Source organism: Callithrix jacchus, chromosome 6, assembly GCF_049354715.1.
Source record: "Callithrix jacchus isolate 240 chromosome 6, calJac240_pri, whole genome shotgun sequence".
Lineage (NCBI taxonomy): Eukaryota > Metazoa > Chordata > Mammalia > Primates > Cebidae > Callithrix > Callithrix jacchus.
This window is the reverse complement of record NC_133507.1, coordinates 157387987-157411021: the sequence shown is the minus strand read 5'-3', so window position 1 is coordinate 157411021 and position 23035 is coordinate 157387987. Positions and strand designations below refer to the sequence as shown.

At 54.5% G+C, this 23035-nt stretch overlaps 1 protein-coding gene and 1 long non-coding RNA gene across 2 annotated transcripts; both read left to right on the top strand.

Moving 5' to 3' along the window:
• The first annotated feature begins 2110 nt into the window (after positions 1-2110).
• On the top strand, positions 2111-5260 carry GBX2 (gastrulation brain homeobox 2). Its single transcript, XM_002749948.5, has 2 exons — positions 2111-3047; positions 4063-5260. The coding sequence occupies exons 1-2, from the start codon at positions 2525-2527 to the stop codon at positions 4584-4586; spliced, it is 1047 nt and encodes a 348-aa protein (XP_002749994.1). The 5' UTR covers positions 2111-2524; the 3' UTR covers positions 4587-5260.
• Positions 5261-19398: 14138 nt separating this feature from the next.
• Positions 19399-21464, top strand: LOC118154820 (uncharacterized). The gene is made up of 2 exons (XR_004745082.3): positions 19399-19517; positions 20896-21464. It is a non-coding gene; the product is annotated as an uncharacterized LOC118154820 (long non-coding RNA).
• Positions 21465-23035: the final 1571 nt, after the last annotated feature.

Below are 23035 nucleotides of genomic sequence, written 5' to 3'. Positions count from 1 at the left end.
CAACATGAATAACAACTTCCCCGGCCTGCCAGTGGCAAGCCGGAAGGGCCCCGGCTGTGGCCACGTAAATCAAGGAAGGAGTGGAGCGTTTCTTAGTATTCAAAAAACAAGGTAATGGCACCGAAGTCTGTGTTCCTGTAACTATCTCATAATGGGAGGGAACACTTATTATGCTCATAAAGAAATCAGCCTTTTGCCCTGAGCTTCAATTTTTTTTTTTTTCCTTTTTCTTCTTTTCTGGGAGTGAAAAAGGAGGACTGGAGCCTGGAGACCCCACAGACACCTCCTTCCCCATGGATCCCAAAGGGAATTCATTTCCCTTCACACCGCCTAAGCCACCTCGGGGTCTGGGCGTGAAGTCAGGGGAGGCAATACAGGCAGAGTCCTAATGAATTCCTTTCAAACTGCCTGCTGCCGGAGCGATCTATTACTGCGGCCTGGAGTGGGGAAACGCGCTCGAGACGTCTTTGTCCGGGTGGTGGTGGGGAGGGCGGAGGAGGCAAGGAGGAGGAGAGGGCTGGCTGTCGGGACCAGTGAGTTTTCCCAGCGCCCCTGAAGGACGAACCCTCCCCTCTTTCCTTCAGGCCCTCTGGGTGGGCAGTGGGTCTCCGGCGGGACTCCGGCGGAGGAGCTGATCTGGGATTAAGACGTCCCCCGGGGGTGGGGGCAGGATTGGAGTTAGAGCGAGAGAAGGAACGCGAAAAAGAGCTTCAAAGAACCGGGTCGATAAATTCATAAAGATCGATTTATCTTTATCTCCCAATTAAATGTGCTTGTAAGTGATACATAACACACGTCCAACACGGGCCAACTCCCCAACCACTAGCTCCTCGGCGTGAGCAGATTTTTAATGACCGAACTAACAATGCCCTTCTTCCCTTCTTCCCAACCCGGTGCTCTTGGCGGTTCAGGGCTGATGTCTAGACCCGGGAAGTTGAAGCTCGGGCCTTGGAGGCGCGAGGAAGCCCCTTGCGCGCTGGCGCGCTTTGCAAGGTCTGCCCTTGTCACAAATGATTCCATCTTTAAAGGAAGGACAAGAGCTGAAAGTTTTTGTTTTAAAATGGAGGAGGGGGATAAGAACGTCCCTCGTTTCCCTCCACCCGCAAATTCCCTTACTTCCAAATCTGAGGGTCTTTACCATTGTCGAGAACAGGGGAAACATCCTGAGGGATCGGCTCCATCCCGCAGTCAGCAGAGGAACCGCGCGCCCGCGAGTCCTCGCGCTGGAAACTGGGCGGCGGAGTCAGAGTGAGCACTCCCCGCGTTCGCAACGTGCTTAATTAGCGCCTATTTACAAAACGCAGCTTTTATTTGAGCAAACATCATAAAGCTTTCATCAGGATAATCTCACGTTATACAATCTGGAGGCACAGCAACTCCCCCTTCCTCCCCGAGGATGGAGTAGATAAAGGACTCTCATTATTATCATAATTATCGTGGTTGTTATTTTGGTGCGCGCAGGCAAAGTGTGTAAATAGGTGCGATGATTAAGAATGTCATGAAAAATGAGAGACGGGATCGTTTACGGGAGGGCCCAGTCCGGGATGGGGGAAGCAGCAGCCTCCCCGCCCCACCCGGAGCGCGGACCCGCAACAAGCAACCCGGCGGGTTCCCGAAGGCGGGCAGGGGCTGCCAGCTCCCAGCCTTCGCCCCAGGGGTGGATCCGGAGGGGCAGGACCCTCGCGCGGACCCCAGGCACAGCCAGAGCACCCAGCGCTGGAGCGAGCCGCAGGCAGACTGGTTCCACTCCAAATACAGTAAAAGACATAAAGCACCCCGGACCAGCCACGGGGGTGCGGGCCGGGGAGGCTGCCCTTGGAGGCGGCCTCGACAAGGCTGCAAGGCACCTGGGTCCGAGCCTTGGAGGTGCCATCCGCCCCTCTCAAGTTTGCGCGGCGCGGGCTGAGCAAGCAGCTCCGGCTCCCCCGCCTGCGCGCTCCGACGGTGGCGCCCGCAGCCCGCTCGCTGCCAGCTTGGGTGGAAGGGGCGGGGCCCCGGTTTCGCCCCGCCCCCGCCCCGCGCCGCCAATGGCCAGCGGCGTCCAGCCCCACGTGAGACGAGCCGGCCCGGGCGGCAGGCAAAATGTGAATGAGAAAGAGGAGCGCGATTTAAAGGTGCTGGCGGCGCCCGCCGGAGACAAGTACGCCGGCTTCGCGCGCTCCCCTGCGGCCCGCGGGAGGCGACGGACAGCGGGACAGACGGACGGACGCACGGACAGCAGCTAACCGGGGCCGAGGGTCGCAGCTGCGACGAGCGCGGGCTCCGACGGGCAAGCGGCGGACGGGGGCTCCGGCGAGCCCGCGGGGCCCGGGCGCCCTCTCCACTCCGGGGCGCACGGCCTCATCCCGCGCACCCGCCGGGCATGAAGCGGGCACAGGACTGAGCGGAGGAGGCGTCGGCTCTCCGGTCCCCGCTCCGTCCCTGCCTGGCGCTCCCGGAGGTGCTCCCGGCGTCCGGCGGGCTTCCCGGCGGCGGCGCGGCGCGGGGACTTTTCGCCTCTCGCTGGCCTCTCCCGAGCGCGTCTATGAGCGCAGCGTTCCCGCCGTCGCTGATGATGATGCAGCGCCCGCTGGGGAGTAGCACCGCCTTCAGCATAGACTCCCTGATCGGCAGCCCGCCGCAGCCCAGCCCTGGCCATTTCGTCTACACCGGCTACCCCATGTTCATGCCCTACCGGCCGGTAGTGCTGCCGCCGCCGCCGCCGCCGCCGCCCGCGCTGCCCCAGGCCGCGCTGCAGCCCGCGCTGCCGCCGGCACATCCGCACCACCAGATCCCCAGCCTGCCCACCGGCTTCTGCTCCAGCCTGGCGCAGGGCATGGCGCTCACCTCTACGCTCATGGCCACGCTCCCCGGCGGCTTCTCCGCGTCGCCCCAGCACCAGGAGGCGGCAGCGGCCCGCAAGTTCGCGCCGCAGCCGCTGCCCGGAGGCGGTAACTTCGACAAAGCGGAGGCGCTGCAGGCTGACGCGGAGGATGGCAAAGGCTTCCTGGCCAAGGAGGGCTCGCTGCTCGCCTTCTCCGCTGCCGAGGCGGTGCAGGCTTCGCTCGGTGAGTCGGCGGCGCGCGCAGCCGGGACGCGGGGGCGGGAGGAGGCGGGGGCGGGCCAGCGCCGGGTTCCCGCGGGAGACCAGGGGGGCGAGGCCGCGCCCCCGCTCGACCCCCGCCCGAGGAGCAGAAGGATGCGGCCCGGCTGTGCCGCTGGGCCTCCGGGGGGCATTCAGAGCCACGCAACAACCGTGGTCTGGGGGTGGGGGGCATTTAGCGCTCGGCGACCAGCTGCTGCCCTGGGCCGCATATCTATCTGGCGATACGTTTGGCCAAGTCCGCCTGTCCCGCTCCGCGGTGACCTCGGGTCCCGGGTAGGTTGCAGCCTCTAGGGGAGTCGGTTGGGCTGCGCGTCTCAGCCATGCCTGTGCCCACGGGCGCCCAGACTTTTTAAACCCCTTCACTGGTCTTGCTACTTGTCCAGGAGAAACCGATTGATTGCTTGGAGGCTGTGTGTCTGCGTGTATGTGTGTGTGTGTGTGTGTGTTGGGAGTGTCTGGTGGGAACTTCTAAGGCCACAAAACATCCCTTTGACCCACGTTGTCTGTCTCAAAAAACAGTCTGGGATCTGCACGTCCCTACGCCCCCAACCCGGGTAGGAAGTAATTTAGGTTCACTAAATTTTCATAGTGGGGGAGGCAGGATGGATCGTGAATCCCCCCTCAGTTCTCAACCAGCTCCCACTCCTGGGACGAAGCGGGCAATCTCTTGGGCCTCGAGCCTCCTGCTACTTCTCCCGATGCTGCCGAGGCTGGGAGGGTGCGGGGGAGGCATGGCAACCCTTTGAGTGATGGTTCTGGGCAAAGGGCCGTTGCGGCTGCCTCCTCTCCTTTGAGCTTTCTCACGCTCCCCCCACCCCTCCTCTACCCCTCAAAGGCCAGGAAATCACAATGTGTTAATGTCATAGAAAGACAATCCGCTAAAGGTGGGGGGGTGCGATTGCCCAAGTGACGGTGGGAAGGAGAAAGGAAGGCCAGCGTGAGAAATGTAATAAAATGCCGTTTGGTTTTGCTTTCAGTCGGGGCTGTCCGAGGGCAAGGGAAAGACGAGTCAAAGGTGGAAGACGACCCCAAGGGCAAGGAGGAGAGCTTCTCGCTGGAGAGTGATGTGGACTACAGCTCGGATGACAATCTGACTGGCCAGGCGGCTCACAAGGAGGAAGACCCGGGCCACGTGCTGGAGGAGACCCCGCCGAGCAGCGGCGCGGCGGGCAGCACCACGTCTACGGGCAAGAATCGGCGGCGGCGGACTGCCTTCACCAGCGAGCAGCTGCTGGAGCTGGAGAAGGAGTTCCACTGCAAAAAATACCTCTCCTTGACCGAGCGCTCGCAGATCGCCCACGCCCTCAAACTCAGCGAGGTGCAGGTGAAAATCTGGTTCCAGAACCGACGGGCCAAGTGGAAACGGGTGAAGGCAGGCAATGCCAATTCCAAGACGGGGGAGCCCTCCCGGAACCCTAAGATCGTCGTCCCCATCCCCGTCCACGTCAGCAGGTTCGCCATTAGAAGTCAGCATCAGCAGCTAGAGCAGGCCCGGCCCTGAGGGTCCAGAAGGGCCAGGGTCTGGCACCCACCTGGAGAAGCCCCGGCACCCGAGGGAACCCATGGTGGACTCCACTGTGTTTGAAGCAACACTCGAAGTCACAGCCCAACTGTGGCCATCCCAAGCAAATTGAGAATATATTCACTACATGGGCTTAAAAGACTGCTTTTGAAGGGACTTACTGCCACACCAGAAGACACTCGAAATATTTATTATACTATGCTACTTTGTACATAAATATGTCCATAGACTGGATCTCAGCGGCAGTATTTTGAAAGTTATAGGACTTAATTACCCAATAATGTTCTCCACTCATTTCAGAAGAAAACCAAACCTCTGCTGTAATCCGCGCGGTTAGCAGCCTCCTTTCCATACTTCTCCAAAGGTAAACGTGAAACCCAAGAACAAGCGCTGGGGTTGAAACTGATTTTGGTTTGCGTTCTGGCTTTTTGAGTTGACTGAGAAGCAGACGCTATTAGGCAGCCTGGAAATTCGCTTTGCTTTGCTTCGGTTGCGCCTGGCTTTGGTTTCCCCTGGGGTTGCCTATCGTATCTGAGCCATGTGAAGCACGTCTCCGTTGTGTTAATTTATTTCAATGTAGCTTATTTTCTTATAAGTTATGACGTTTAAACAATTTCAGTCTTGTGAATAATAAAAAGGACAGGGGGAAGAAAGACCAATCCCTGGGCCTCAGAAGTGTGTCTAGAATTTGACTGTCCGGGCACTGCCAGCTTGCGGCCAGACAATTGGTCTGGGACCAGTACTGGAGAAACGTCCCCTGGCCAGGTCTCCTTAGGCAGGATGGAGTTCAACCACCTAGCATAGGAGGCTGGGCGCCAATAGGGTACGAATTTTAAAACACCGAATTCTCACCTTAGAAATCTATCTCCCGTTTTGCACAGAGCCTAATAGATACGTGGGCCATATAGGCCGGCAAACTTCGGCCAGAGGAGGCGGTGGGTACCCGGAAGAGGCAAGCGAGTGCGGGTATTGGTGGCTTTGCCCAAACTCCTGATGCTCCAAACCGACTACAGCCAGGGAGGAAACGTCCTTCCTTTACAAATATCTCAGACCCAAAAAGAAGCAGTGCTCGCCTGCCCGCAGAGTGGAGGGTCCCATAAATCAGGCTCCCGGCGTTATCTGCCGACTGGAGCAAAAGCCCAGCGAGCCCAGCCCGCTTCCCGGCAGCCCTCAGTCGGAGGCGGAGGCGGGCTGGAGCGCCCACGGCCCCGGCACCTCCCCCTCCGGGCGGGGTCGAGGGGGCGGGACCCGGCCGCCGCCCCACCCCATGGTCGCCCCGGTGGTCCGCACCACAAATGGGGAAAGCGGAGAGGCTACGCAGGGGAGCTAGGGGGTCGGTGTGCTGGGGCCGGGGAGCTGGGCGTCTCCCCATCTTGGTGGGGCGTGCCGGGTCCCCAAGCCCATTCCTGTCCCACCCCTGGCCGCTCCCTGCGCGACCCGGAAGCGCGCAGCCAGATGCTGCGGCCCGGCCCGCGAGAGGCTGCGGTGGACAGGCCCGGGGCGCCCAGGGTCGTGCAGCGGGCCAGCGAGGGTGAGCGTGATGCCACCAACCCAGCAGCCCAAAGCGCGAGAGGAGCCTGAGCTTCGCCAGCCTCAGCCTTTCGAGTGGAGGGAGGGAAGGCCGGGGAGCCGCCTCCATGCAGCGGTGCTCGGCGCTCTGCGCTGTTCTCAGCTCCAGAAGTGGAAGCGCGGCCCGCTGTGGGTTAACACTAACAATGACTCAATTTTTACTACTTACAGGCCGTCACCTCCCCGCGGCGGAGGGGCCTGGGGACCAAGACCTCCACTCAAACTTCAGGCGCAGGGTGAAGGCTGGCAGCGACCGAGTCACCCTTTCCCGCCGCGTTCCCAGCTGTTCCGGTGGCGGAAAATGGCCCAGGCTTGGTTTTCGAGCCCAATAAAATAGAAGGGCCAGTCCTCCGAGGGCCTCGGCTTGCTCTGCGGGGCCGCGAGAGCTGCAGCGGCTCCTGGCCGCCCCCACGCCCTGCGCCATGAAGCCTGGCAGGGAGGGGATGGTGTCCGGGTCACGCCCTGGCCCGGCGCGGGGACCGCAGGGCCCGGATTCCGCCCGCCAGGACGCAAAAGCGCAGGTCGCCGGTGAGCGCCATCTGCTCGGGGCAGGTCCCCACTGGCCACACGACGCTGCTGCAGCATTCGAGGCTTGCAGGGACGCCGTCCCCCAACCCACACACCTGAGCCAGTCTACCCCCGAGCCGGATCTGAGCCCCTGGCGAGAACCGTGGCTAGGGGCACAGAGTTTAGCCGGGAAGGTGGGGGAGCTGTGGCCTCAGTCCCGCCGGGACTGCGGGTGGGGGGAAGAGACCCTGGCATTCCCCGCAGATCCTGCAATGCCCCCCATATCCCCTTCCACCATAACAGGTGTAACCCCCACCCGCCTTCTCCAAAAGCCCATGGCAGGGATGAGGGGCACAGAGGGACCCGAAGCCTTGACCGCGCAAACCCGGCGGGAAAATAAAGTCCAGTAGGACCGCGAGGCCGCTAATCAGGAAGCCCGGCTCCTGGGACCAAGCTCTGGGCCCTCCCAGCCTCGAGGTCCTCGCCCTTTGGAGGCACGAGGAGAGGGCCCGACCTCCTGCTCCTCAGGGCGCTGACCCCCTCCCTCCCCAACCCCTGAGCGCCCAGCGGGGAGGCCAAGGCCCGGGAGACAGGCCGAGGGGAGGAAGATAAACAAGCGGCGCTTGATGGCCGCTGTCATCATGGCCGTCATCATGGCTTTCATTTGGCTGCCTAATGAGTCACATCACAGGCAGAGAGAAAAATTGTCAATCGCCCGAGCCCTAATGAATTTTTTTGCAAATTGTAATCAAGCCAGGCCGTCTCAGCTGGCTGATTAATGAGACCCACGAGGCTCGGCCAGCACCTCAGCTTTTTATTCCATCCCGTCCTCCCTGCACTAAATTAACAGCAACTTGTCTGAGCTTCAAATTAACTCCCAATGATTAATTCTGATGGGGGGGCCTGAAGAATAGCTTGTTCTAATAGGCTCTGGCCTGAGATGCTGTTGGAAATTAATACACTTCCCCTTTGGCTGCCGGCTTTAATCCAAGGTTGGGTTTTGACATCACTATATTTGTTGTTACAATAAATTCCACTTACATCTGCAGATCAAATAATTACGCTTGGGAGCTCCTCGGACCTGCACCCCCAGCTGTGCACTGGGAAGCCTCAGGGCTCCTGCACCCCGCAGCCACCGACCCAGGCAGAGGTCGGAGGGGGCCACAAGAACTCCACCCAGTGGCCCCCTGCCCTTGCTCCCTGGCAAGCCAGGCCCCCCTGCCCCCTTGGAGAAATGAAGGTACTCTGAAAATCTGCCGCCATCTCCCTGTCCTTGGAGTAGGCCCTCTTTAGCTTGGTCCTGGGCCTCAAGCAACTTCCTCTTCGGAAAGGAGCTGGGGAGTACCCTCCCAGCAGCCTGGACCACCTGAACTGGAGGCTGCTCAAATCCCAACCTGCGCTGGAATTTTCAAGACTCAATGCATGCTTGTGTGCCCAGCCTTTGCCTCCGGTCTTCAGACCCCTGGGTGGTTCCTTCACAGCTGCCTTGTCTGCTAAATGGAGATCAGGGGGTGGCCCTCTAGGCTCTTTTGAGTCCGGGTTGGCCTGAGAAGACATCCTGACTCTATGGGTGTCTGTGTGCCTGGCCGCTTGTACCAGCCTGGGCTTATTGCTGGAACCTGCATTCCAAGACACCCTTCCTCTCGGTCACCACCCTCTCGGTCTCGTTTCTGTTTGTTTGAGCTTAACTGGCTTACTAATTTCAGCCGGCGTCTGGTGAGGCTTGCACAGGCCTTCCAAGGCTGCTCCCTGCAGCCCCAGACCTGTCTGGAGCAGAGCCCTGCACTAAGCCCCGTGCTATCCCCCATGGCAGGTGGTTCTAGATGCCGTGTAGACTGGGAGTGGCATTGTAGCTTGCCAGCCCCCGGAGCCTCTGGATCACCCTCTGGTTCTCACCCCAGGGCCTTCCTACTCCCAAGTGGCTACAGCCCAGGAGTTCAGCACCCCTGGCAACAGAGACCCACTCCAGGCCCTCCTCTTTCCCCTGCTGGACTTGGCAGCGGCGTGGGAGAGCGGCTTGCTCATGCCCAGCTGCAGCTTCTCAGGGAAGGAGGCTCCAGTGCACACACACCTATTTCTGTCCACAGAGACCCCAGGCCTTTGCCCAGGAGCGCACAGCCAGATCCGGTGGTCTGCTCCTACCTTCTGGCTGCTGGATCATTCCAGGCAGCTTTCATGCAGTGCTCAGGGCCCAATTTCAGGGTCGAAGGACACTGGGGTCTTGGGGAAGCTGAGGCCGGGGATCTACAGGGACAGCCTGGACAAAGGGAGGCAGCATTAATCTTCATTTTAGGCCCTTATGGAGTAAACAGTAGAAATATGATCTTGGTAGCCCAACAGGAATGCAAATCACACCGTCAGAGTAATAAAACACTGAAACCCTGATGCACAAAAGCAACACCATATGTATGAAGACAACCTGCATAAATTATAAATTACATCATAAAAATTGATTGCCTATTTGAACAGTTCAGAAGTGGGGGCCTAAGCTGACTTCCGCCCTGCCCTCCGTGGCTTTGGGGAAAGGTCAAGCGGCAGTGTCCGTGGACAGGCCGGGACTGGAGGGACTGGGCCGAGTCTCCTGGCAGTGCTGGCTGGGGCCTGGCACAGCGGCCTAGGAGGCAGGCAGCACACTTTGCCACCGCAGTCAGCAGGTTCTGCAGGGCTGGGGCAGAGAGAGGGTCGGGAAACAGGCCCATGCACTTGGGATCCGTGGGAGGACCCAGGCTTCTTGGGCTGGGGCGCCAAGGGCAGTCATGTTTCCCGGGTCCCCCTCCAGAGAGACTGCCCCTTGACCCAGGCTCTCCAGGCCGCCCTGGTGCTGCTGCCCTGGAACACGCTCAGATTTTCCAGCTTGAACTCAAAAGTCCCTGTGGGTGCCTCCCTAGGTCCCCTCCGAGTTGGCTCTGTGATAAGCAGGGGTGCGAGTGTGCAAGTGCGCGCGGGTGTGCAAGCACTGGAGTATGTGCGCGTGGGCAGGTGAGAGTGGGAGTGTGTGCTTGGGAGTTAGACGTCCCTTCCACGTCTAACCCTGCTTTGCCGGCTTTATCTGAGTTCCCAATAGTCAAAAGGGTCCTACCCCACTGGCAGAGCCAAAAATGCTGTCCCCGGGGACCCAGCAAAACTGAATGGCCCCTGCGCCCCCTACCCCCAGCCTGCCCCTGTGGACTGCCCCCTCTCACAGAGGGCCCCTTCCGCGGCGGGAAGCCCCTCCCCCATTCTTTCCCCACTGCCTAGAGGACTTCCGCACCCCCGCCCCCGTCTCTTGTCTGTGGCCCCCACCCGGCATCCTGCAGTCCACTTTTCCCCCACTGCCAGGGTTTGTCCTTTGAGCCCTCCCCACATACCCCCAACCTCTAACGCGTGGAGCACCCCCCTACCTTCTGTCCCTCCGCAGTTCACACTGCCTCCACCCCAACCTGAACCTCAGAGCTCTTCCCGGGTCTGGCCTCTGGGCTGTTCCGGCTCCCCACGCCGCAGTCCACCGTCAACACCGTAGCCTCCACCGCGAGCCCCCGCTGCGCACACACGCGCGCGCGCGCACACGCACTTATGGCTCCTAGACTGACTCCCAGCGGCCCCCCGCCCCAGCACACCCACTTCAGGCCGCGGTCGGACACACCCTCCATCCCCTCTCTGGAACGGGCACCGAAGGACGCCAGTGTGAGGCCCAACCTGCGCCACACGCCGGGCTAAGGCGAGAGAAACCGAGGCCAGGGTAGCTCAGGGGTTGGCCGCCAGGCTGTGAGCAGGCCCTGGTCCCGCAGGAAGCCGAGACCCCGTGGGCCTCGAGGGAGAGAGGCGGGAGGTCGCGCTGCGGTACGGGCCTGGCCTCTCGGACACCCAGGGAGGCAGGGAGGCCGTCGGGGGCGCGGCGATCCAGTTCGGGCGACATTGCTCTCCTGATACTCCCCGGGGCCTGAGACCGAAACCGAGGGCCAAGCCCCGAGGGCCCCGGGCAAAAGCCTGGGGCAGGACCCGGCCCGGGAGGCGGACGTCACGCCGGGCACCCACCCCCAAAGCCTTCATCTCTTTATTTCCCCGCCACTGGGTCCCTGGCGGCCTTTGTCATGCCGGAGCGTCTCTGGTGTGGCCGCCGTCATCCTAAAGGGCCGGGCCCCCCATCCAGCCCGGCGGCCTCCTGAATGACAATGGCTGAAATGGGATTACACCGACCTGATCCCATTAAGCCTGCCCGCTAGCGGCCGGCCCCCAGGACCGGCCCTAGGACACCGATCTCCCACCCCCACCTTCTCGCGTTCCCCTTCTCCCCGCCCCCATCCGACTTCCCCAGTGCACCTGGCTCGGCGGGGACCGGCAGAGAGCTGAGCGCCATGAGGGTTTGGAAGTGGCCGCCTGACCCCAGGAAGGGAGCGGCGCCCAGGCTCTAAATAACAAAAGCGGAGCCTGGCCAGGCCGAGGAAGGAAAGAATGGGGCAGACCCCACCCCAGCCTGCGGGCCTCGGAGCTTGCGGGGCTGTGTGCAGTCCAGATTGCCCGAAGGCACGCCCTGTGGCTCTGCGTGGCAGCTTCCGAGGCACCTCTCCCACTGCACCAGCTGGGGACCGCGGTGCTATAGAAACGGGAAAGAGGTGTCCCCGCACCCAGCACCTCACCTGCACTCTCGTATGGCACAGCCGCCTGGAGGCAGAGCAGCCAGACCCAGGCAGGGGACTAGGGCAGGGCCTCACTTGCCGCGGAAGAGCCTGGATCCCTCCAAAGCCTGACCTTGTCCGCTCCACAAGCCTCAGGTTCTGAGCCAAGGCCCTGGCACTGACTTCTTTCCAGGGTCGGGGGCCAAGGCAGAGGCCCCGGTCTGGGGGGAAAGGGCTGGACAACGGACACTGTCCAGGGAAGGGGAGAGGCAGAGATCTGACCACCCCTGCTGGTGGATATGGGACGGTGCTGGGGGACAGCTGCAGATTTTGCCTCTTGTTTCAAGGTTTCCTTTTTCTCTTCTCAGCCGAGTTCATCATCTTTATTTGAAGTTGGGTAGGACCTGCAGGAGAGGTGCACAGCTGTGTCAAGAGGTGGGAGAGGCATCTGCTCCCTCCTGGTGGAGGCTCCCCGTAGCTAAGGCGATCAAACCACTCCACCCAGCGGCCCCTGTGCTTCTTCCCCTTTGCTTCTAGGGGAGACAGCTTGGTTTCTGGGGAGGAGAGTGATGTAGTGGGAGGTGCAGTGCGTGATAACGTCACACCTGCATGAGCAGCTCACTTAGGACTAGTGCACAGCTTCGAACTCAAACCATCTGACTTTCCATCCTCAGGCGATTAACTCTCCAAGTCTGTTTCCTCCTCAGCACCAGCTGGTCCAATGCAAGCAAAGAGTGCGGTGCCGAGCTGGGCACACAGTGAGCCCCGGTCACCAGCAGTCACTGCTTCTGCACCGCCCACAGAGGCTGGCTCTTCTGCTGAAGGCTGAACAGAAACAAGGCTCCAGGGCAGTCCTTCTGTGTGGCTGGACCTTGGTTAGGGTTTGCTGTGCATCTGGTTCAGGTTCTTCCATGACAGCCCTCTACCTGCTCAACCCGGGTCTGATTCGACACATTTTAAGGCCATGTCATTCATATCTTTTGCGGAGACGCTTTGGAATTTGTGGTCACACCCTCTTTACTCAGAGGACCTTAGCAAACAAGCTTCAGGTCCTCTGCTGGTGTCCTCCGCCTGAGGAGCTTGCGGTCTGTGGAAGGAGATGGCGCTGAGTATTGGTGAACTAGTCCCCAGAGATAATTCCATAGGACGGCTGCGCACCTCAACCCATCTCAGCTCAGTTTCCCCCATAAAACCAGAGTCTCCATTATCTTCATGTTCTATCTTATTGGACCTACTTTGATGTCTTAGGTCCAGAGGCAGAGGTCCCTGGGGGTGACATGGGGTAGAGGCAGGATTCAGGCTCCATCTTATCCTCAGTCCTGGCAAGGGAGGTCTCACTGAAGGTGGTGTCAATTATGAATAATGAACTGTCATTTCAGAAAGGCCTTTTCCATTCCTAGTATTTGCACAATTCCTCCTTTGCACGCGGTTACCCGTCTCCCTGCAGAGGTGCCTGGTGGATTCGCTGGAAAGACGGCAGGACCCCAAGCATTGCCACAACTAAGGTAAGAATTTTAGCCCTGTATTGTCATCACCCTTGGTCAAAGAATCTCCAAGCTGGGTAAGATCCTGCCAGACAAATCATTTGATTTTCCAGTAGCGTGGGGCTCTGTGCCGCCTGGATGCAGAATGTCGACCTTAAGGTGATCGCTCAGAGCATTTCTATCACCAAAGCCGTCACCTCACGCATTTGTATGTATTACCTTTGAACCTGAGGTTATTGATCATTTCAAATATGTTTATCAATTGTCTTAAAGTGGATTTCCATTTTCTGTGACCACAGCTGGAATTTTCCCCCCAATAATGTCATACTTTAGCATTTTTGAAAGCTATAAATTGCCAGAAAAGAATGATAATCGCCCATCTTTAAATGAGAAATTGTGAATTTGGGATTTATAAAGGACTTTCTTTAATGAATAGTAGTGAAGACAGATTTGTCTTCCCGCCTCATTTTGCAAAGTCACATTTGTGAAGTCAGGAGATTTCCATTCTTCCTCTAATTACTGTCTCCCCGCAGCAGGCAGGCCTGCAGCAAAGAAGAGTCCACCAGGACCAGCCGGGTGGACTGTGGCGGTGCCCTTGGTCCCGAGTAGGTGGCAGCCGCACAGAGGCTCCGGTTAACCCTACACCACCTACAGGCAAGGCTTTACCACTGGGGCTGTGGGCACTGGCACATGACAAGTCTTTGTGGTGTAGGACTGCCCATGAATGCCAGAGGGGCACCCTGTCATGTGACAGCCAAAAGTGCCCCCGAGGAAAGCAGAACTGTCCCCGGTTAGGTGTCCTCTGCTGGCACTGGGCGAGGCACGAGGGGCAGACCGGCGCCTGTGTGCAGTGCATGCCCTTGGGTGTTCAGAGCCCACACAGAAGACAGGTAGCCCCAGTTTGAGGAGACCAGTGTGCCCTGAGGTTCAAGCAAGGGGCGTCATCCCCAGAGTGTACAAGAAGGGTGCTCAGGGCCGGGAGCCCTGGGCAGAGGCTGTGGGATGAGCAGGCATCACCCCGGGGAATGTCTTTGCAGTGTAGATGCTTTGGGCCCCATGGCCTGCACTCAACACAACAGGGTTTGCGTTCAGGCCTCACTCAGACTGGTCACCTAGAGCTCCATGGCCTCTGACCATAGGCCTCCGAGCACAATCCTCCCCTCAAAGGCCCTCTGGGCTCCAGTAGTCCTGCCTCACTCTGCCTCTGAAGCTCTAGGAGCAATTTTGCCTATTTGAGCTCAGTGATTGCAACCAACCGGAGCTGGGGCAGTGGCTGAGGGATCCCGGCCCTGTGGGCATCTGGGCTTCAAGGCATCTCTCCTCTACCAAGGTTGGACAGCACTTACTTGATTCAAGGGCCACTTCCTCTGGCTCAGGACCCCTTGGTGTGTCTCAGGGGCACGTGGGCCTTCCTGGGGGTCTGCTCCAGCCACGCAGAGCTCTTGAGGTGGCTGTGCTAACCCCACGGGCCTTTGGAATGCTTTCTCAAGATGAATGAATGGATGAATAGTAGATAATGATAAATTTTAACAAATAATAATAACCCTTCCTCCACACATTAACCAGCCTCAGCCACCTGACAGCCAAGGAGACAGAGGGATTTGCAGTCTAATTTTGAGTCATTTAGCAAAGTCCTTGGTGAGGGCAAGTCCACAACTTCTGAGCAATTCAGCATGTTAAGCCCACAGCCTGCCAGCTCCCAGACACCCCCATGCTCCAGCTGAAGGAATTAGATGAGGCTTTCTGGAAAGTTTCTCCGTGACATGATTTCTACTTGGCAGAGCTGCCTTGGTCTGAAAATCCTGATTTAGTAAGATGAGCGCCCTTCCTTGTCCAGCCCTGTGTCACACCCTCCAGATGCAGGCTGGGAGCGGTTCCCAACGCTCAGCCCTGTGCACCTTCTCCCTTTCTTTCCCTTCCAAAGCAGATGAAATCAGCTCTGCTGGGGCCCTCAGAGGAGACTGCAGTCAGTGGGAGGACCAGTGGGCACAGGATGGGAGGACAAGGATTGCGAAGATGTCAGCGCTCCCCAAACTCATTTATAGTTCAATGCAATGCCAGTCAGATCCCAGTAGAGTTGTCTTGGAAAGCTGACCAAATGGCTCTGAAGCACATCTGGGAGAATAAACATATGAATGCAGCTGGAGAGTTTTCAAAGAGACACATAATGAGGAGGGGCACTAGCTTCAACAGGAGCGATGGCCCAGTGTGCATGGGTGGGGGCGTTCTTCCGGCACTTGCACTTACAATGCCTCACATCAACCCTAGCAAGTAGGTGTTACCTTTAACCATACAGAATTGCTGGTATTTGATGATGTTGAGGACTACAAAATGGTGATTTTTGCATTATTGTCATCTACGTTTTGCAGAACCGAGGCACAGAGAAAATAAGAAGTGGTCCAAGGTCATGCAGAGCCATTGGTAGATTGGGAATTTCAACCCAGATAGGTTGGCTGTAGGCTGTGCTCATAAGATTACATTATATAATCAACAGATTACGTTATTCACAGATGGACTCTAGAATAGAAGAAAATTTAATCTATCATAAAGCAACCTCTGCAAATTTGTGGAAAAGGAAAAACTGTTGCATATATATTTGGAAAAACTGGTTAATTGGGGGGAAAGATGGAACAATCTTCACCTCCCAACTTGCCACTGATCAATTACAGACGGATTAAAGTATTCAGTGTATAAAAGGAAACCTTTAAAACTGTGAAAGAGGATTAGCTGAATAATTATCTGCTGTGTGGGGAGAACACAAGGGAAGACTAGCAAAGCTGCCTACATAAAAAACAGAGGTTTCTGTTCATTAAAAAGATCAAAAACAATGGAAAATATAAGGAACAATTGGGAAAAATGCTTGTCAGAAACATGACAAGGTGAATTAATATGTTTCCACACAAAGAGCTAGAATGAAAGTGGAAGAAAACTGGGAAAGGTCATGGATGACCAGTTAACAGGCAGTGAAAAGCAAACGCATGGATTCCACAAATACATGTGGGGCAGTCATAACTTGCCAGATACTGTTCTGGTCTTGGAGATGGAGCCCGCTTTCTATGGGGTGAGGCTGACACTAAACAAACCAACAGGTGACATGTAATAAAAATCTCAGGTATTATGAAGACACGTGACTGACAGGAAGGAGAATAAGGCACAGTAAGGAGGTAGGGAGTGGAAGGCGCTATTTTAGATGAGGAGGTCAAGGACCATCTTGCTGATAAAGTGACTGTTGAATAGCTTTTTGAAAGAAGCAAGGGGCCAGGCATGGTGGCTCATGCTTGTAATCCCAGCACTTTGAAAGGCTGAGGCGGGCAGATCACTTGAGGGCAGGAGTTCAAGACCAGCCTGGACAACATGATGAAACTCCATTTTTACTAAAAACACAATAATTAGCTGGGCTCGGTGGCATGTGCCTGTAGTCCCAGCTACTCAGGAGGCTGAGGCAGGAGAATCACTTAAACCTGGAAGGTGGAGGTTGCAACGAGCCAAGATTGTACCCCTAGGCTGGGCAATAGAGCAGAACTCTATCTCGAAAGATGGGAAGGGAAGGGGAGTGGAGGCGAGGAGCAAGGGAGCAAGAAATGCACAGATCTGGGGAAGGAGCATTCCAGGCAGAGGGACAGGCAATGAGACTAATGTGACTGGGTAAACCGGACAAGGAGGAGCGTGATGAACGGTGGGTCCATAGAGGTAGCCAGGCACTTAATCATGAGGAGGTTTGGAGGCTCTGCAGAGAATTTTGAATTTTATTTCAAGTGATACAGGAAGATATTGGTGGAGTTATGAGGAGTCCATTTTTTTCTGTGTTAATAAACGTATAAAATTGTTCAAACTAAAAGATAAAAATTAAATCAAAATGAAATATCAAAAATTTTAAGATCAGACACTGATGTGGCACAGTTAGATGGACACTCATGCATGGCTAGAAAAAATATGTCTGCTCACTAAGTCAGGAAATATTAACTGAGCAACCACCACGAGCCTTGAGCCAGATAATGTTTGTTTTGTTCTTCTTTTTTTTTTTTGAGATGAAATTTTGCTCTGTTGTCAGGCTGGAGTGCAGTGGTACGATCTTACGATCTCAGCTCACTGCAACCTCCACTTCCCATGTTCAAGAGATTCTCCTGCCTCAGCCTCCCAAATAGCTGGGACTACAGGTGTGCACCACACACCTTGTATCTGTAGTAGAGACGGAGTTTCACCGTGTTGGCCAGGATGGTCTCAATCTCTTGACCTGGTGATCTGCCCACCTCAGCCTCCCAGAGTACTGGGATTATGGGCATGAGCCACTACACCCGGCCTATTCTGTTCTTTTTTTAGAGACAGGGTCTCACTCTGTCACCCAGGCTGAAGTGCAGCCATATGTAAAATTTCTCGCTTCCAGCAATCCTCACCTCTTCACCTCCCAGAGTGCTAGAATTACAGGCATAAACCACAGTGCCCTTCCAAACCACATAATCTTGAGGGGTTGGGCAGGCAGCACCAAACAAGAGAGACAAGGGATGTACGTTCAGGAGGTGGAGCCAAAATGTTCTATTTTATATTTGTTAAACAATAAGCATTAAACCCAGGAATGGGCTAGTCTGAGTGCAGTGGTGTCTACAACTAACTGATCATAGTGAGTTACAGATTTCTTTGTTCCTTCTCTATTCTCACTGCTTCCCTTGACTGGCCTTATTAAAAAGAAAAGGAATAGGAAAACCACTATTATTACCTTTATTAACATTGTTACTATATATCCCAACCAAAGCAATAAGATAAGAAAAATAAATAAAAGGCATAGGATGAAGAAAAGGAAAGTAAAAGCATGAAAAGATACATTTGAAAACATCAGGCCATGCGCACCTGTAATCCCAGCACTTTGGGAAGACAAGGTGGGCAGATCACAAGGTCAGGAGATCGAGACCATCCTGGCCAACATGGTGAAACCCTGTCTCTACTAAAATACAAACAAAAAGTTAGCCAGGCGTGGTGGCAGCTACCTGTAGTCCCAGCTACTCAGGAGGCTGAGGCAGGACAATTGCTTGAACCCATGAGGCAGTGCCCCGAGATTGTGCTACTGCACTCCAGTCTGGCAACAGAGTGAGACTCTGTCTCAAAATATACATACATACATACATACATATATACAACAAAAATATAAAGCACATAGGAAAAATTATAAAAAAATTTTGGAGACATGAAAGAACATCAGGCTAGATGAAGACAGACACCACAGTTTTAGACAGAAAGGTTCAATGTCATAAGCATGTCAGTTATTCCCAAACTGGTTTATAAGATTCAGTGGGATTCCAATCAAAACCCCAAGAAGATATCTGAGGAGGTGGGTTAAGAATAGCTTTGACCCGGCGGGAGGATGAGGCAGGCAGATCACTTGAGGTCAGGAGTTCAAGACCAGCCTGGCCACATGGTGAAACCTCATCTCTACTAAAAATGCAAAAAATTAGCCAGGTGTGGTGGCAGACATCTGTAATCCCAGCTACTTGGGAGGCTGAGTCAGGAGAATCATTTGAACCTGGGAGGGGAAGGTTGCAGTGAGCTGAGATGGTGCCACTGTACTTTAGCCTGGGTGACAGAGTGAGACTCCGTCTCAAAAAAGAACATTTTTTAATTTTTAATTTTTTGTTTGTAGAGATGGGATCTCACTCAGTTGCCCAGGCTGGTCTTGGACTCCTGGTTTCAAGCAATCTTCCCGCTCCAACCTCCCAAAGCACTGGTATTACTGGCATGAGCCACAGCGCCCAGCCAAATTTGAGTCTCTCTTATTCTAGAACATCCCCCTCCCCTTTCATGACATTGACTTTTGAAGGTTTCATGCAAGTATCCTCATTGAATGCACTGCCCCCGACTAGATTTGTCAAAGTATTATTTTCTTCTAGCCTTTGTATTTCTTATTGCTGATGCCTTGCTTAAAGTGCTGAGGGAAAAAAAGCCTCTAAGAAAAAACAAATGATGCATTTTGCTGTATAATTTTTATATAGTTCAAATCTGTCCATTCTTCTAAGCTTTTGGTTTTTATATTTTGATGAGGCAAACCTTCTTCAGTCCAGAATTCTAAAAATATGCCGTATTTTTCTAATACTTTTGGATTTTGCATTTGCTAGATAAATTCTATTAGGAATTTATGTTTTGCGTGTGGTGGGGTAGGAAGCTGAGGACTCTTGTTCCTGAATGGTTGGCCAAGTGTTCCTCCCTAGTATTAAATAGTTTATTATTTTATTTATTTATTTTTGAGACGGAGTTTCGTTCTTGTTATCCAGGCTGGAGTGCAATGGCATGATTTTGGCTCACCGCAACCTCCGCCTTCTGGGTTCAAGCAATTCTCCTGCCTCAGCCTCCCGAGTAGCTGGGACTACAGGCGCACACCACCATACCCAGCTAATTTTTGTATTTTTAGTAGAGACGGGGTTTCACCTTGTTGACCAGGATGGTCTTGATCTCTTGACCTTGTGATCCACCCGCCTCGGCCTCCCAAAGTGCTGGGATTATAGGTGTGAGCCACTGCGCCCACCCGGCCAGTAGTTTATTTTTAACATTGCTGTGATGTGCTACTTTTATAGAATTCTGAATTCCCATATGTTTGTGATCTGTCTTCTAGAACCTAGGTATAACAGTCATCTCTTTGTTTTTGAGACTGAGTCTCGTCTTGTTGCCTAGGCTGGAGTGCAGTGGTGTGATCTTGGCTCATTGCAACCTTCTCCTCCTGGGTTCAAGTGATTCTCCTGCCTCAGCCTCCTGAGTAGCTGGGATTACAGGTGTGTACCACTACGCCTGGCTAAGTTATATATATATATATATGATACAAATTTTTGCTTTCTTGCCCAGGCTGGAGTGCAGTGGTATGATCTTGGCTCACTGCAACCTCTGCCTCCTGGGTTCAAACAATTCTCCTGCCTCAGCCTCTGGGATTACAGGCTAATTTTTGTATTTTTAGTAGAGAGGGGGTTTCACCATGGTCTCAAACTTCTGACCTTGTGATCTGCCCATCTCAGCCTCCTGACGTGCTGAGATTACAGGCGTGAGCCACTGTGCCCGGCCAAGTTTTGTATTTTTAGTAAAGATGGGGTTTCACCATGTTCCCAGGCTAGTCTCAAATTCCTGACCTCAGGTGATCGGCCTGCCTTGGACTCCCAAGGTGCTGGGATGACAGGTGTGAACCACCATGCCAGACTGACCTATTTGTTACTTCCTGCTCCAACACCATATCACCTGAATATTTATAGTTTTTATATCTGGTGCGGGCAGTTCTTCCTTGTTGTTCTTCATTTTTTACTTTTTCTTAGCTAATTTTTCACATTTCCTCTTCCAAATGAATTTTAGAATAACCCATTTGAGTTTTTTGGAAAAACCCATTTGGACTTTTGACTGCCAATGTCCTGAAATTATAGGCTACCAGAGGGAAGGGTAACATTTTCACAATACACTCATGTTGCACAATCATGGGCCGGCTCTCCTGTTCTCCAGGTCTCTGCTGTGCTTCTGGAAAGATTTGGAATTCTGCTCATGTGGGCTTCACACATGCCTTCTGCAGTGGATTCCTAGGTGCTTAACAAATATCAGTTGCTATTATAAATGGGAACCTTTATCATACATGAAAATTTCAGGTACTGTCAGTGTGCAATTGATTTTTTAATGGGTTTTCTCTCTCCTTTTCCAATATTTATACTACTTTTTATTGTTGTCTATTCCACTGGTTAGACCCTCCAATATAGTAATGAGTAGTCATGGTGATAATTTGCATCTCTGGTGTGTTCCTGACTCACTTTGCTTTTTAATCCACGGCTGCCTCGGGTTTAAGTTTAGCATGTGGATACGCAGGAAGCCACCACACCAGAGCTCAGGTCACTCACCCAGGGATGTAGCTAATAACATGTCAAGGGGTGCCCAGGCTCAGCTTTGCCTTTTCACACAGTTGTGTTGCATTGGGCAGGCTCCTGACCTCTTGACGCCTCATTCCGCTGCTTTGTAAATGACCTCCCACCTAGGGGACACCTAAGCCCTTCATGGCTGTGCTGCCCTGGGGCAAGTGCTGAGCTTAAGGTCATGGTGTTGGAAGGGATGGTACACTCTATAGGCGAACGGGACCAAATAGATCAGGAAAGTTTTTAACTCAAAAACCTGTGTTTTCCTTAGGATGTCCTTGAGAACATGGAAACAGAAGATACATCATGTAAAAGTCAATTCGTTACATTAGACCTCCTTGCTCAACCTGTTTTGGGAGACTCCACTATGCCGATGGGGGGCCTGAGCCCCCAGAGGCTGTGCACGGTCCCACATTCAGCATTTCCAACTGTATATGTGTGACCACAGTGTCATCTTTGAAGGTTCTATGGAGCAGAACACTTGGTTTCAGGTGTGGTGGTAAAGGCTTAACAACTGGCTCTGGGGGTGGGCGTGTGTGGTGTACAGGAGCTTGATTTTCAGCATTTGCCAATTTCCACGGTGTCAATACTCCCGCCACGGCCAACTCCAAGCCACCCATGTGATGTTACGGAATGCAGAATTGGGAAGAGATACTCATGATCAGCTGGTGGGAGCTGGCAAAACCACCTCCAGCACATCACTGCCCACGGGACCTCTGCTCCCTGAGGGCTGGGTGGTAACGGCACTCGCTGTACGCCCAACACAGGTCAGAGCTGTAACTGTTCCTTCCAGAAACTGTTTCCGCGCATGCATCAGTATATATAAATGGGTAAATGATATGTTTATGTGTTGTATTTCATACTAGCAGAGATGTTTTATTCTGTACCTTGACTTTCAAAAAAATTACTCTATCACGGACACTTTTCCATAATCACAACACACAGAACATATGAAAGGGCCTGGCTCTCTTTTGGCCCATTTGATCTGTATCGTCTTTTTTTGGGTTGCGGGGAGACAGAGTCTTGCTCTGTAGCCCAGGCTGGAGTTCAGTGGTGCCATCTTGGTTCACTGCAAACACCGCCTCCTGGGTTCAAGCAATTCTTGTGAGTAGCTGGGATTACCGGTGCCCACCATCACTCTTGGCTAATTTTTTATGTGTATTTTGGTAGAGATGGGGTTTCACCATGTTGCCCAGGGTGGTCTCAAGCTCCCGACCTCAGGCAATCTGCCCGCCTCGGCCTCCCAACTCCCGGTCAGTCCATATCCTCTTTAACCAGTGCCCTCTATTGGACATTTCTGTGATTTTCAGGCCTCTCCTGGGGTAGTCAGGGCTGAAGGGAACAACCCAGTTCTCCTCAAACATACATTTCTGGGGCCTCCCTTGAGGCTCCACTCTGGGCAGCCTGGCTCAGCCCTGCCTGCTCCCCATCGTGGACTCCTGCAGAGTGGCTGGGAGCTGATTTATCTGGGGTTCTACCGCCTAATAATGAGCAGAAAGTGCCCTTTCCTGAGCTCTTGGTGCTTTCCCCTCCCCCAAACCCACAGACAGGATGACTCTGGTGTGATGCAGGTGATGGGGGTCGAGAGTCTCAGGACCTTGGAGGAAGAAGGAGTCTCAGGCTGTAGCGGCTGTTTCCCATCGTCTCTACCTCCAGATTCTTGGTCCTTGGCAGAGCAGCTGTTTAGAGTCCATCTGAACCTGGCTTGAAGCTGTCCCAGGGCACACCAGGACACTGCAGGCAGAGCAGGCCAGCAGCAGCAGCAATCGAGTTCCTCCTCGCGGCCACTCGGAAGTCGCCACTGATGGCCCATCCAGCTGCTTTCCACCTGGCAACTCTGCATGGCCAGCGCCAGGAATCGGGACAGACATATCAATTTAATTACAGCTGATGAGTTTTCTGAGCAGTCAGAGGAGGGCAACACTGATTTATTCATTATATCGACTAAACACTATGTGCAAGGTGTTGTCCTGGGTGCTGGGAGAAAGTCGACAGTGAGACAGAAGTAGAGCCTGTCCTCCTGGGATTCATGTTCTGCAGAGGATGTAGACTCCAGCGGGTAACAGTGAAGGGGTGCTGCTGCTCAGTAGCGGTAAGCGCCCCAAAGACAAGGAAGGTGGAATAAGGGAGGAGAGAGTGACAAACGTGGGACTGAGTAACCAGGTCAGGCTGTGCTGCTCCAGGAAGATGAGCTTTGAACAGAGACCTAAAGAAAGCAAGGGAGGAGCCACAGGGAGACTGGACGGGGCAGGGGAGGGGCGAGAGGGGGACCGCCAGTGCAAAAGTGGGAACTGGTTCAGGTTGTTCAGAAAAAGCAAGGCTGGTGTGTCTGAGGGTGGGGGGCAATGCATGGGGTTGGAGGAGCTTGAGGATGAGAGATCAGAAGAGGAGACAGGCCAGATCACGTGGGA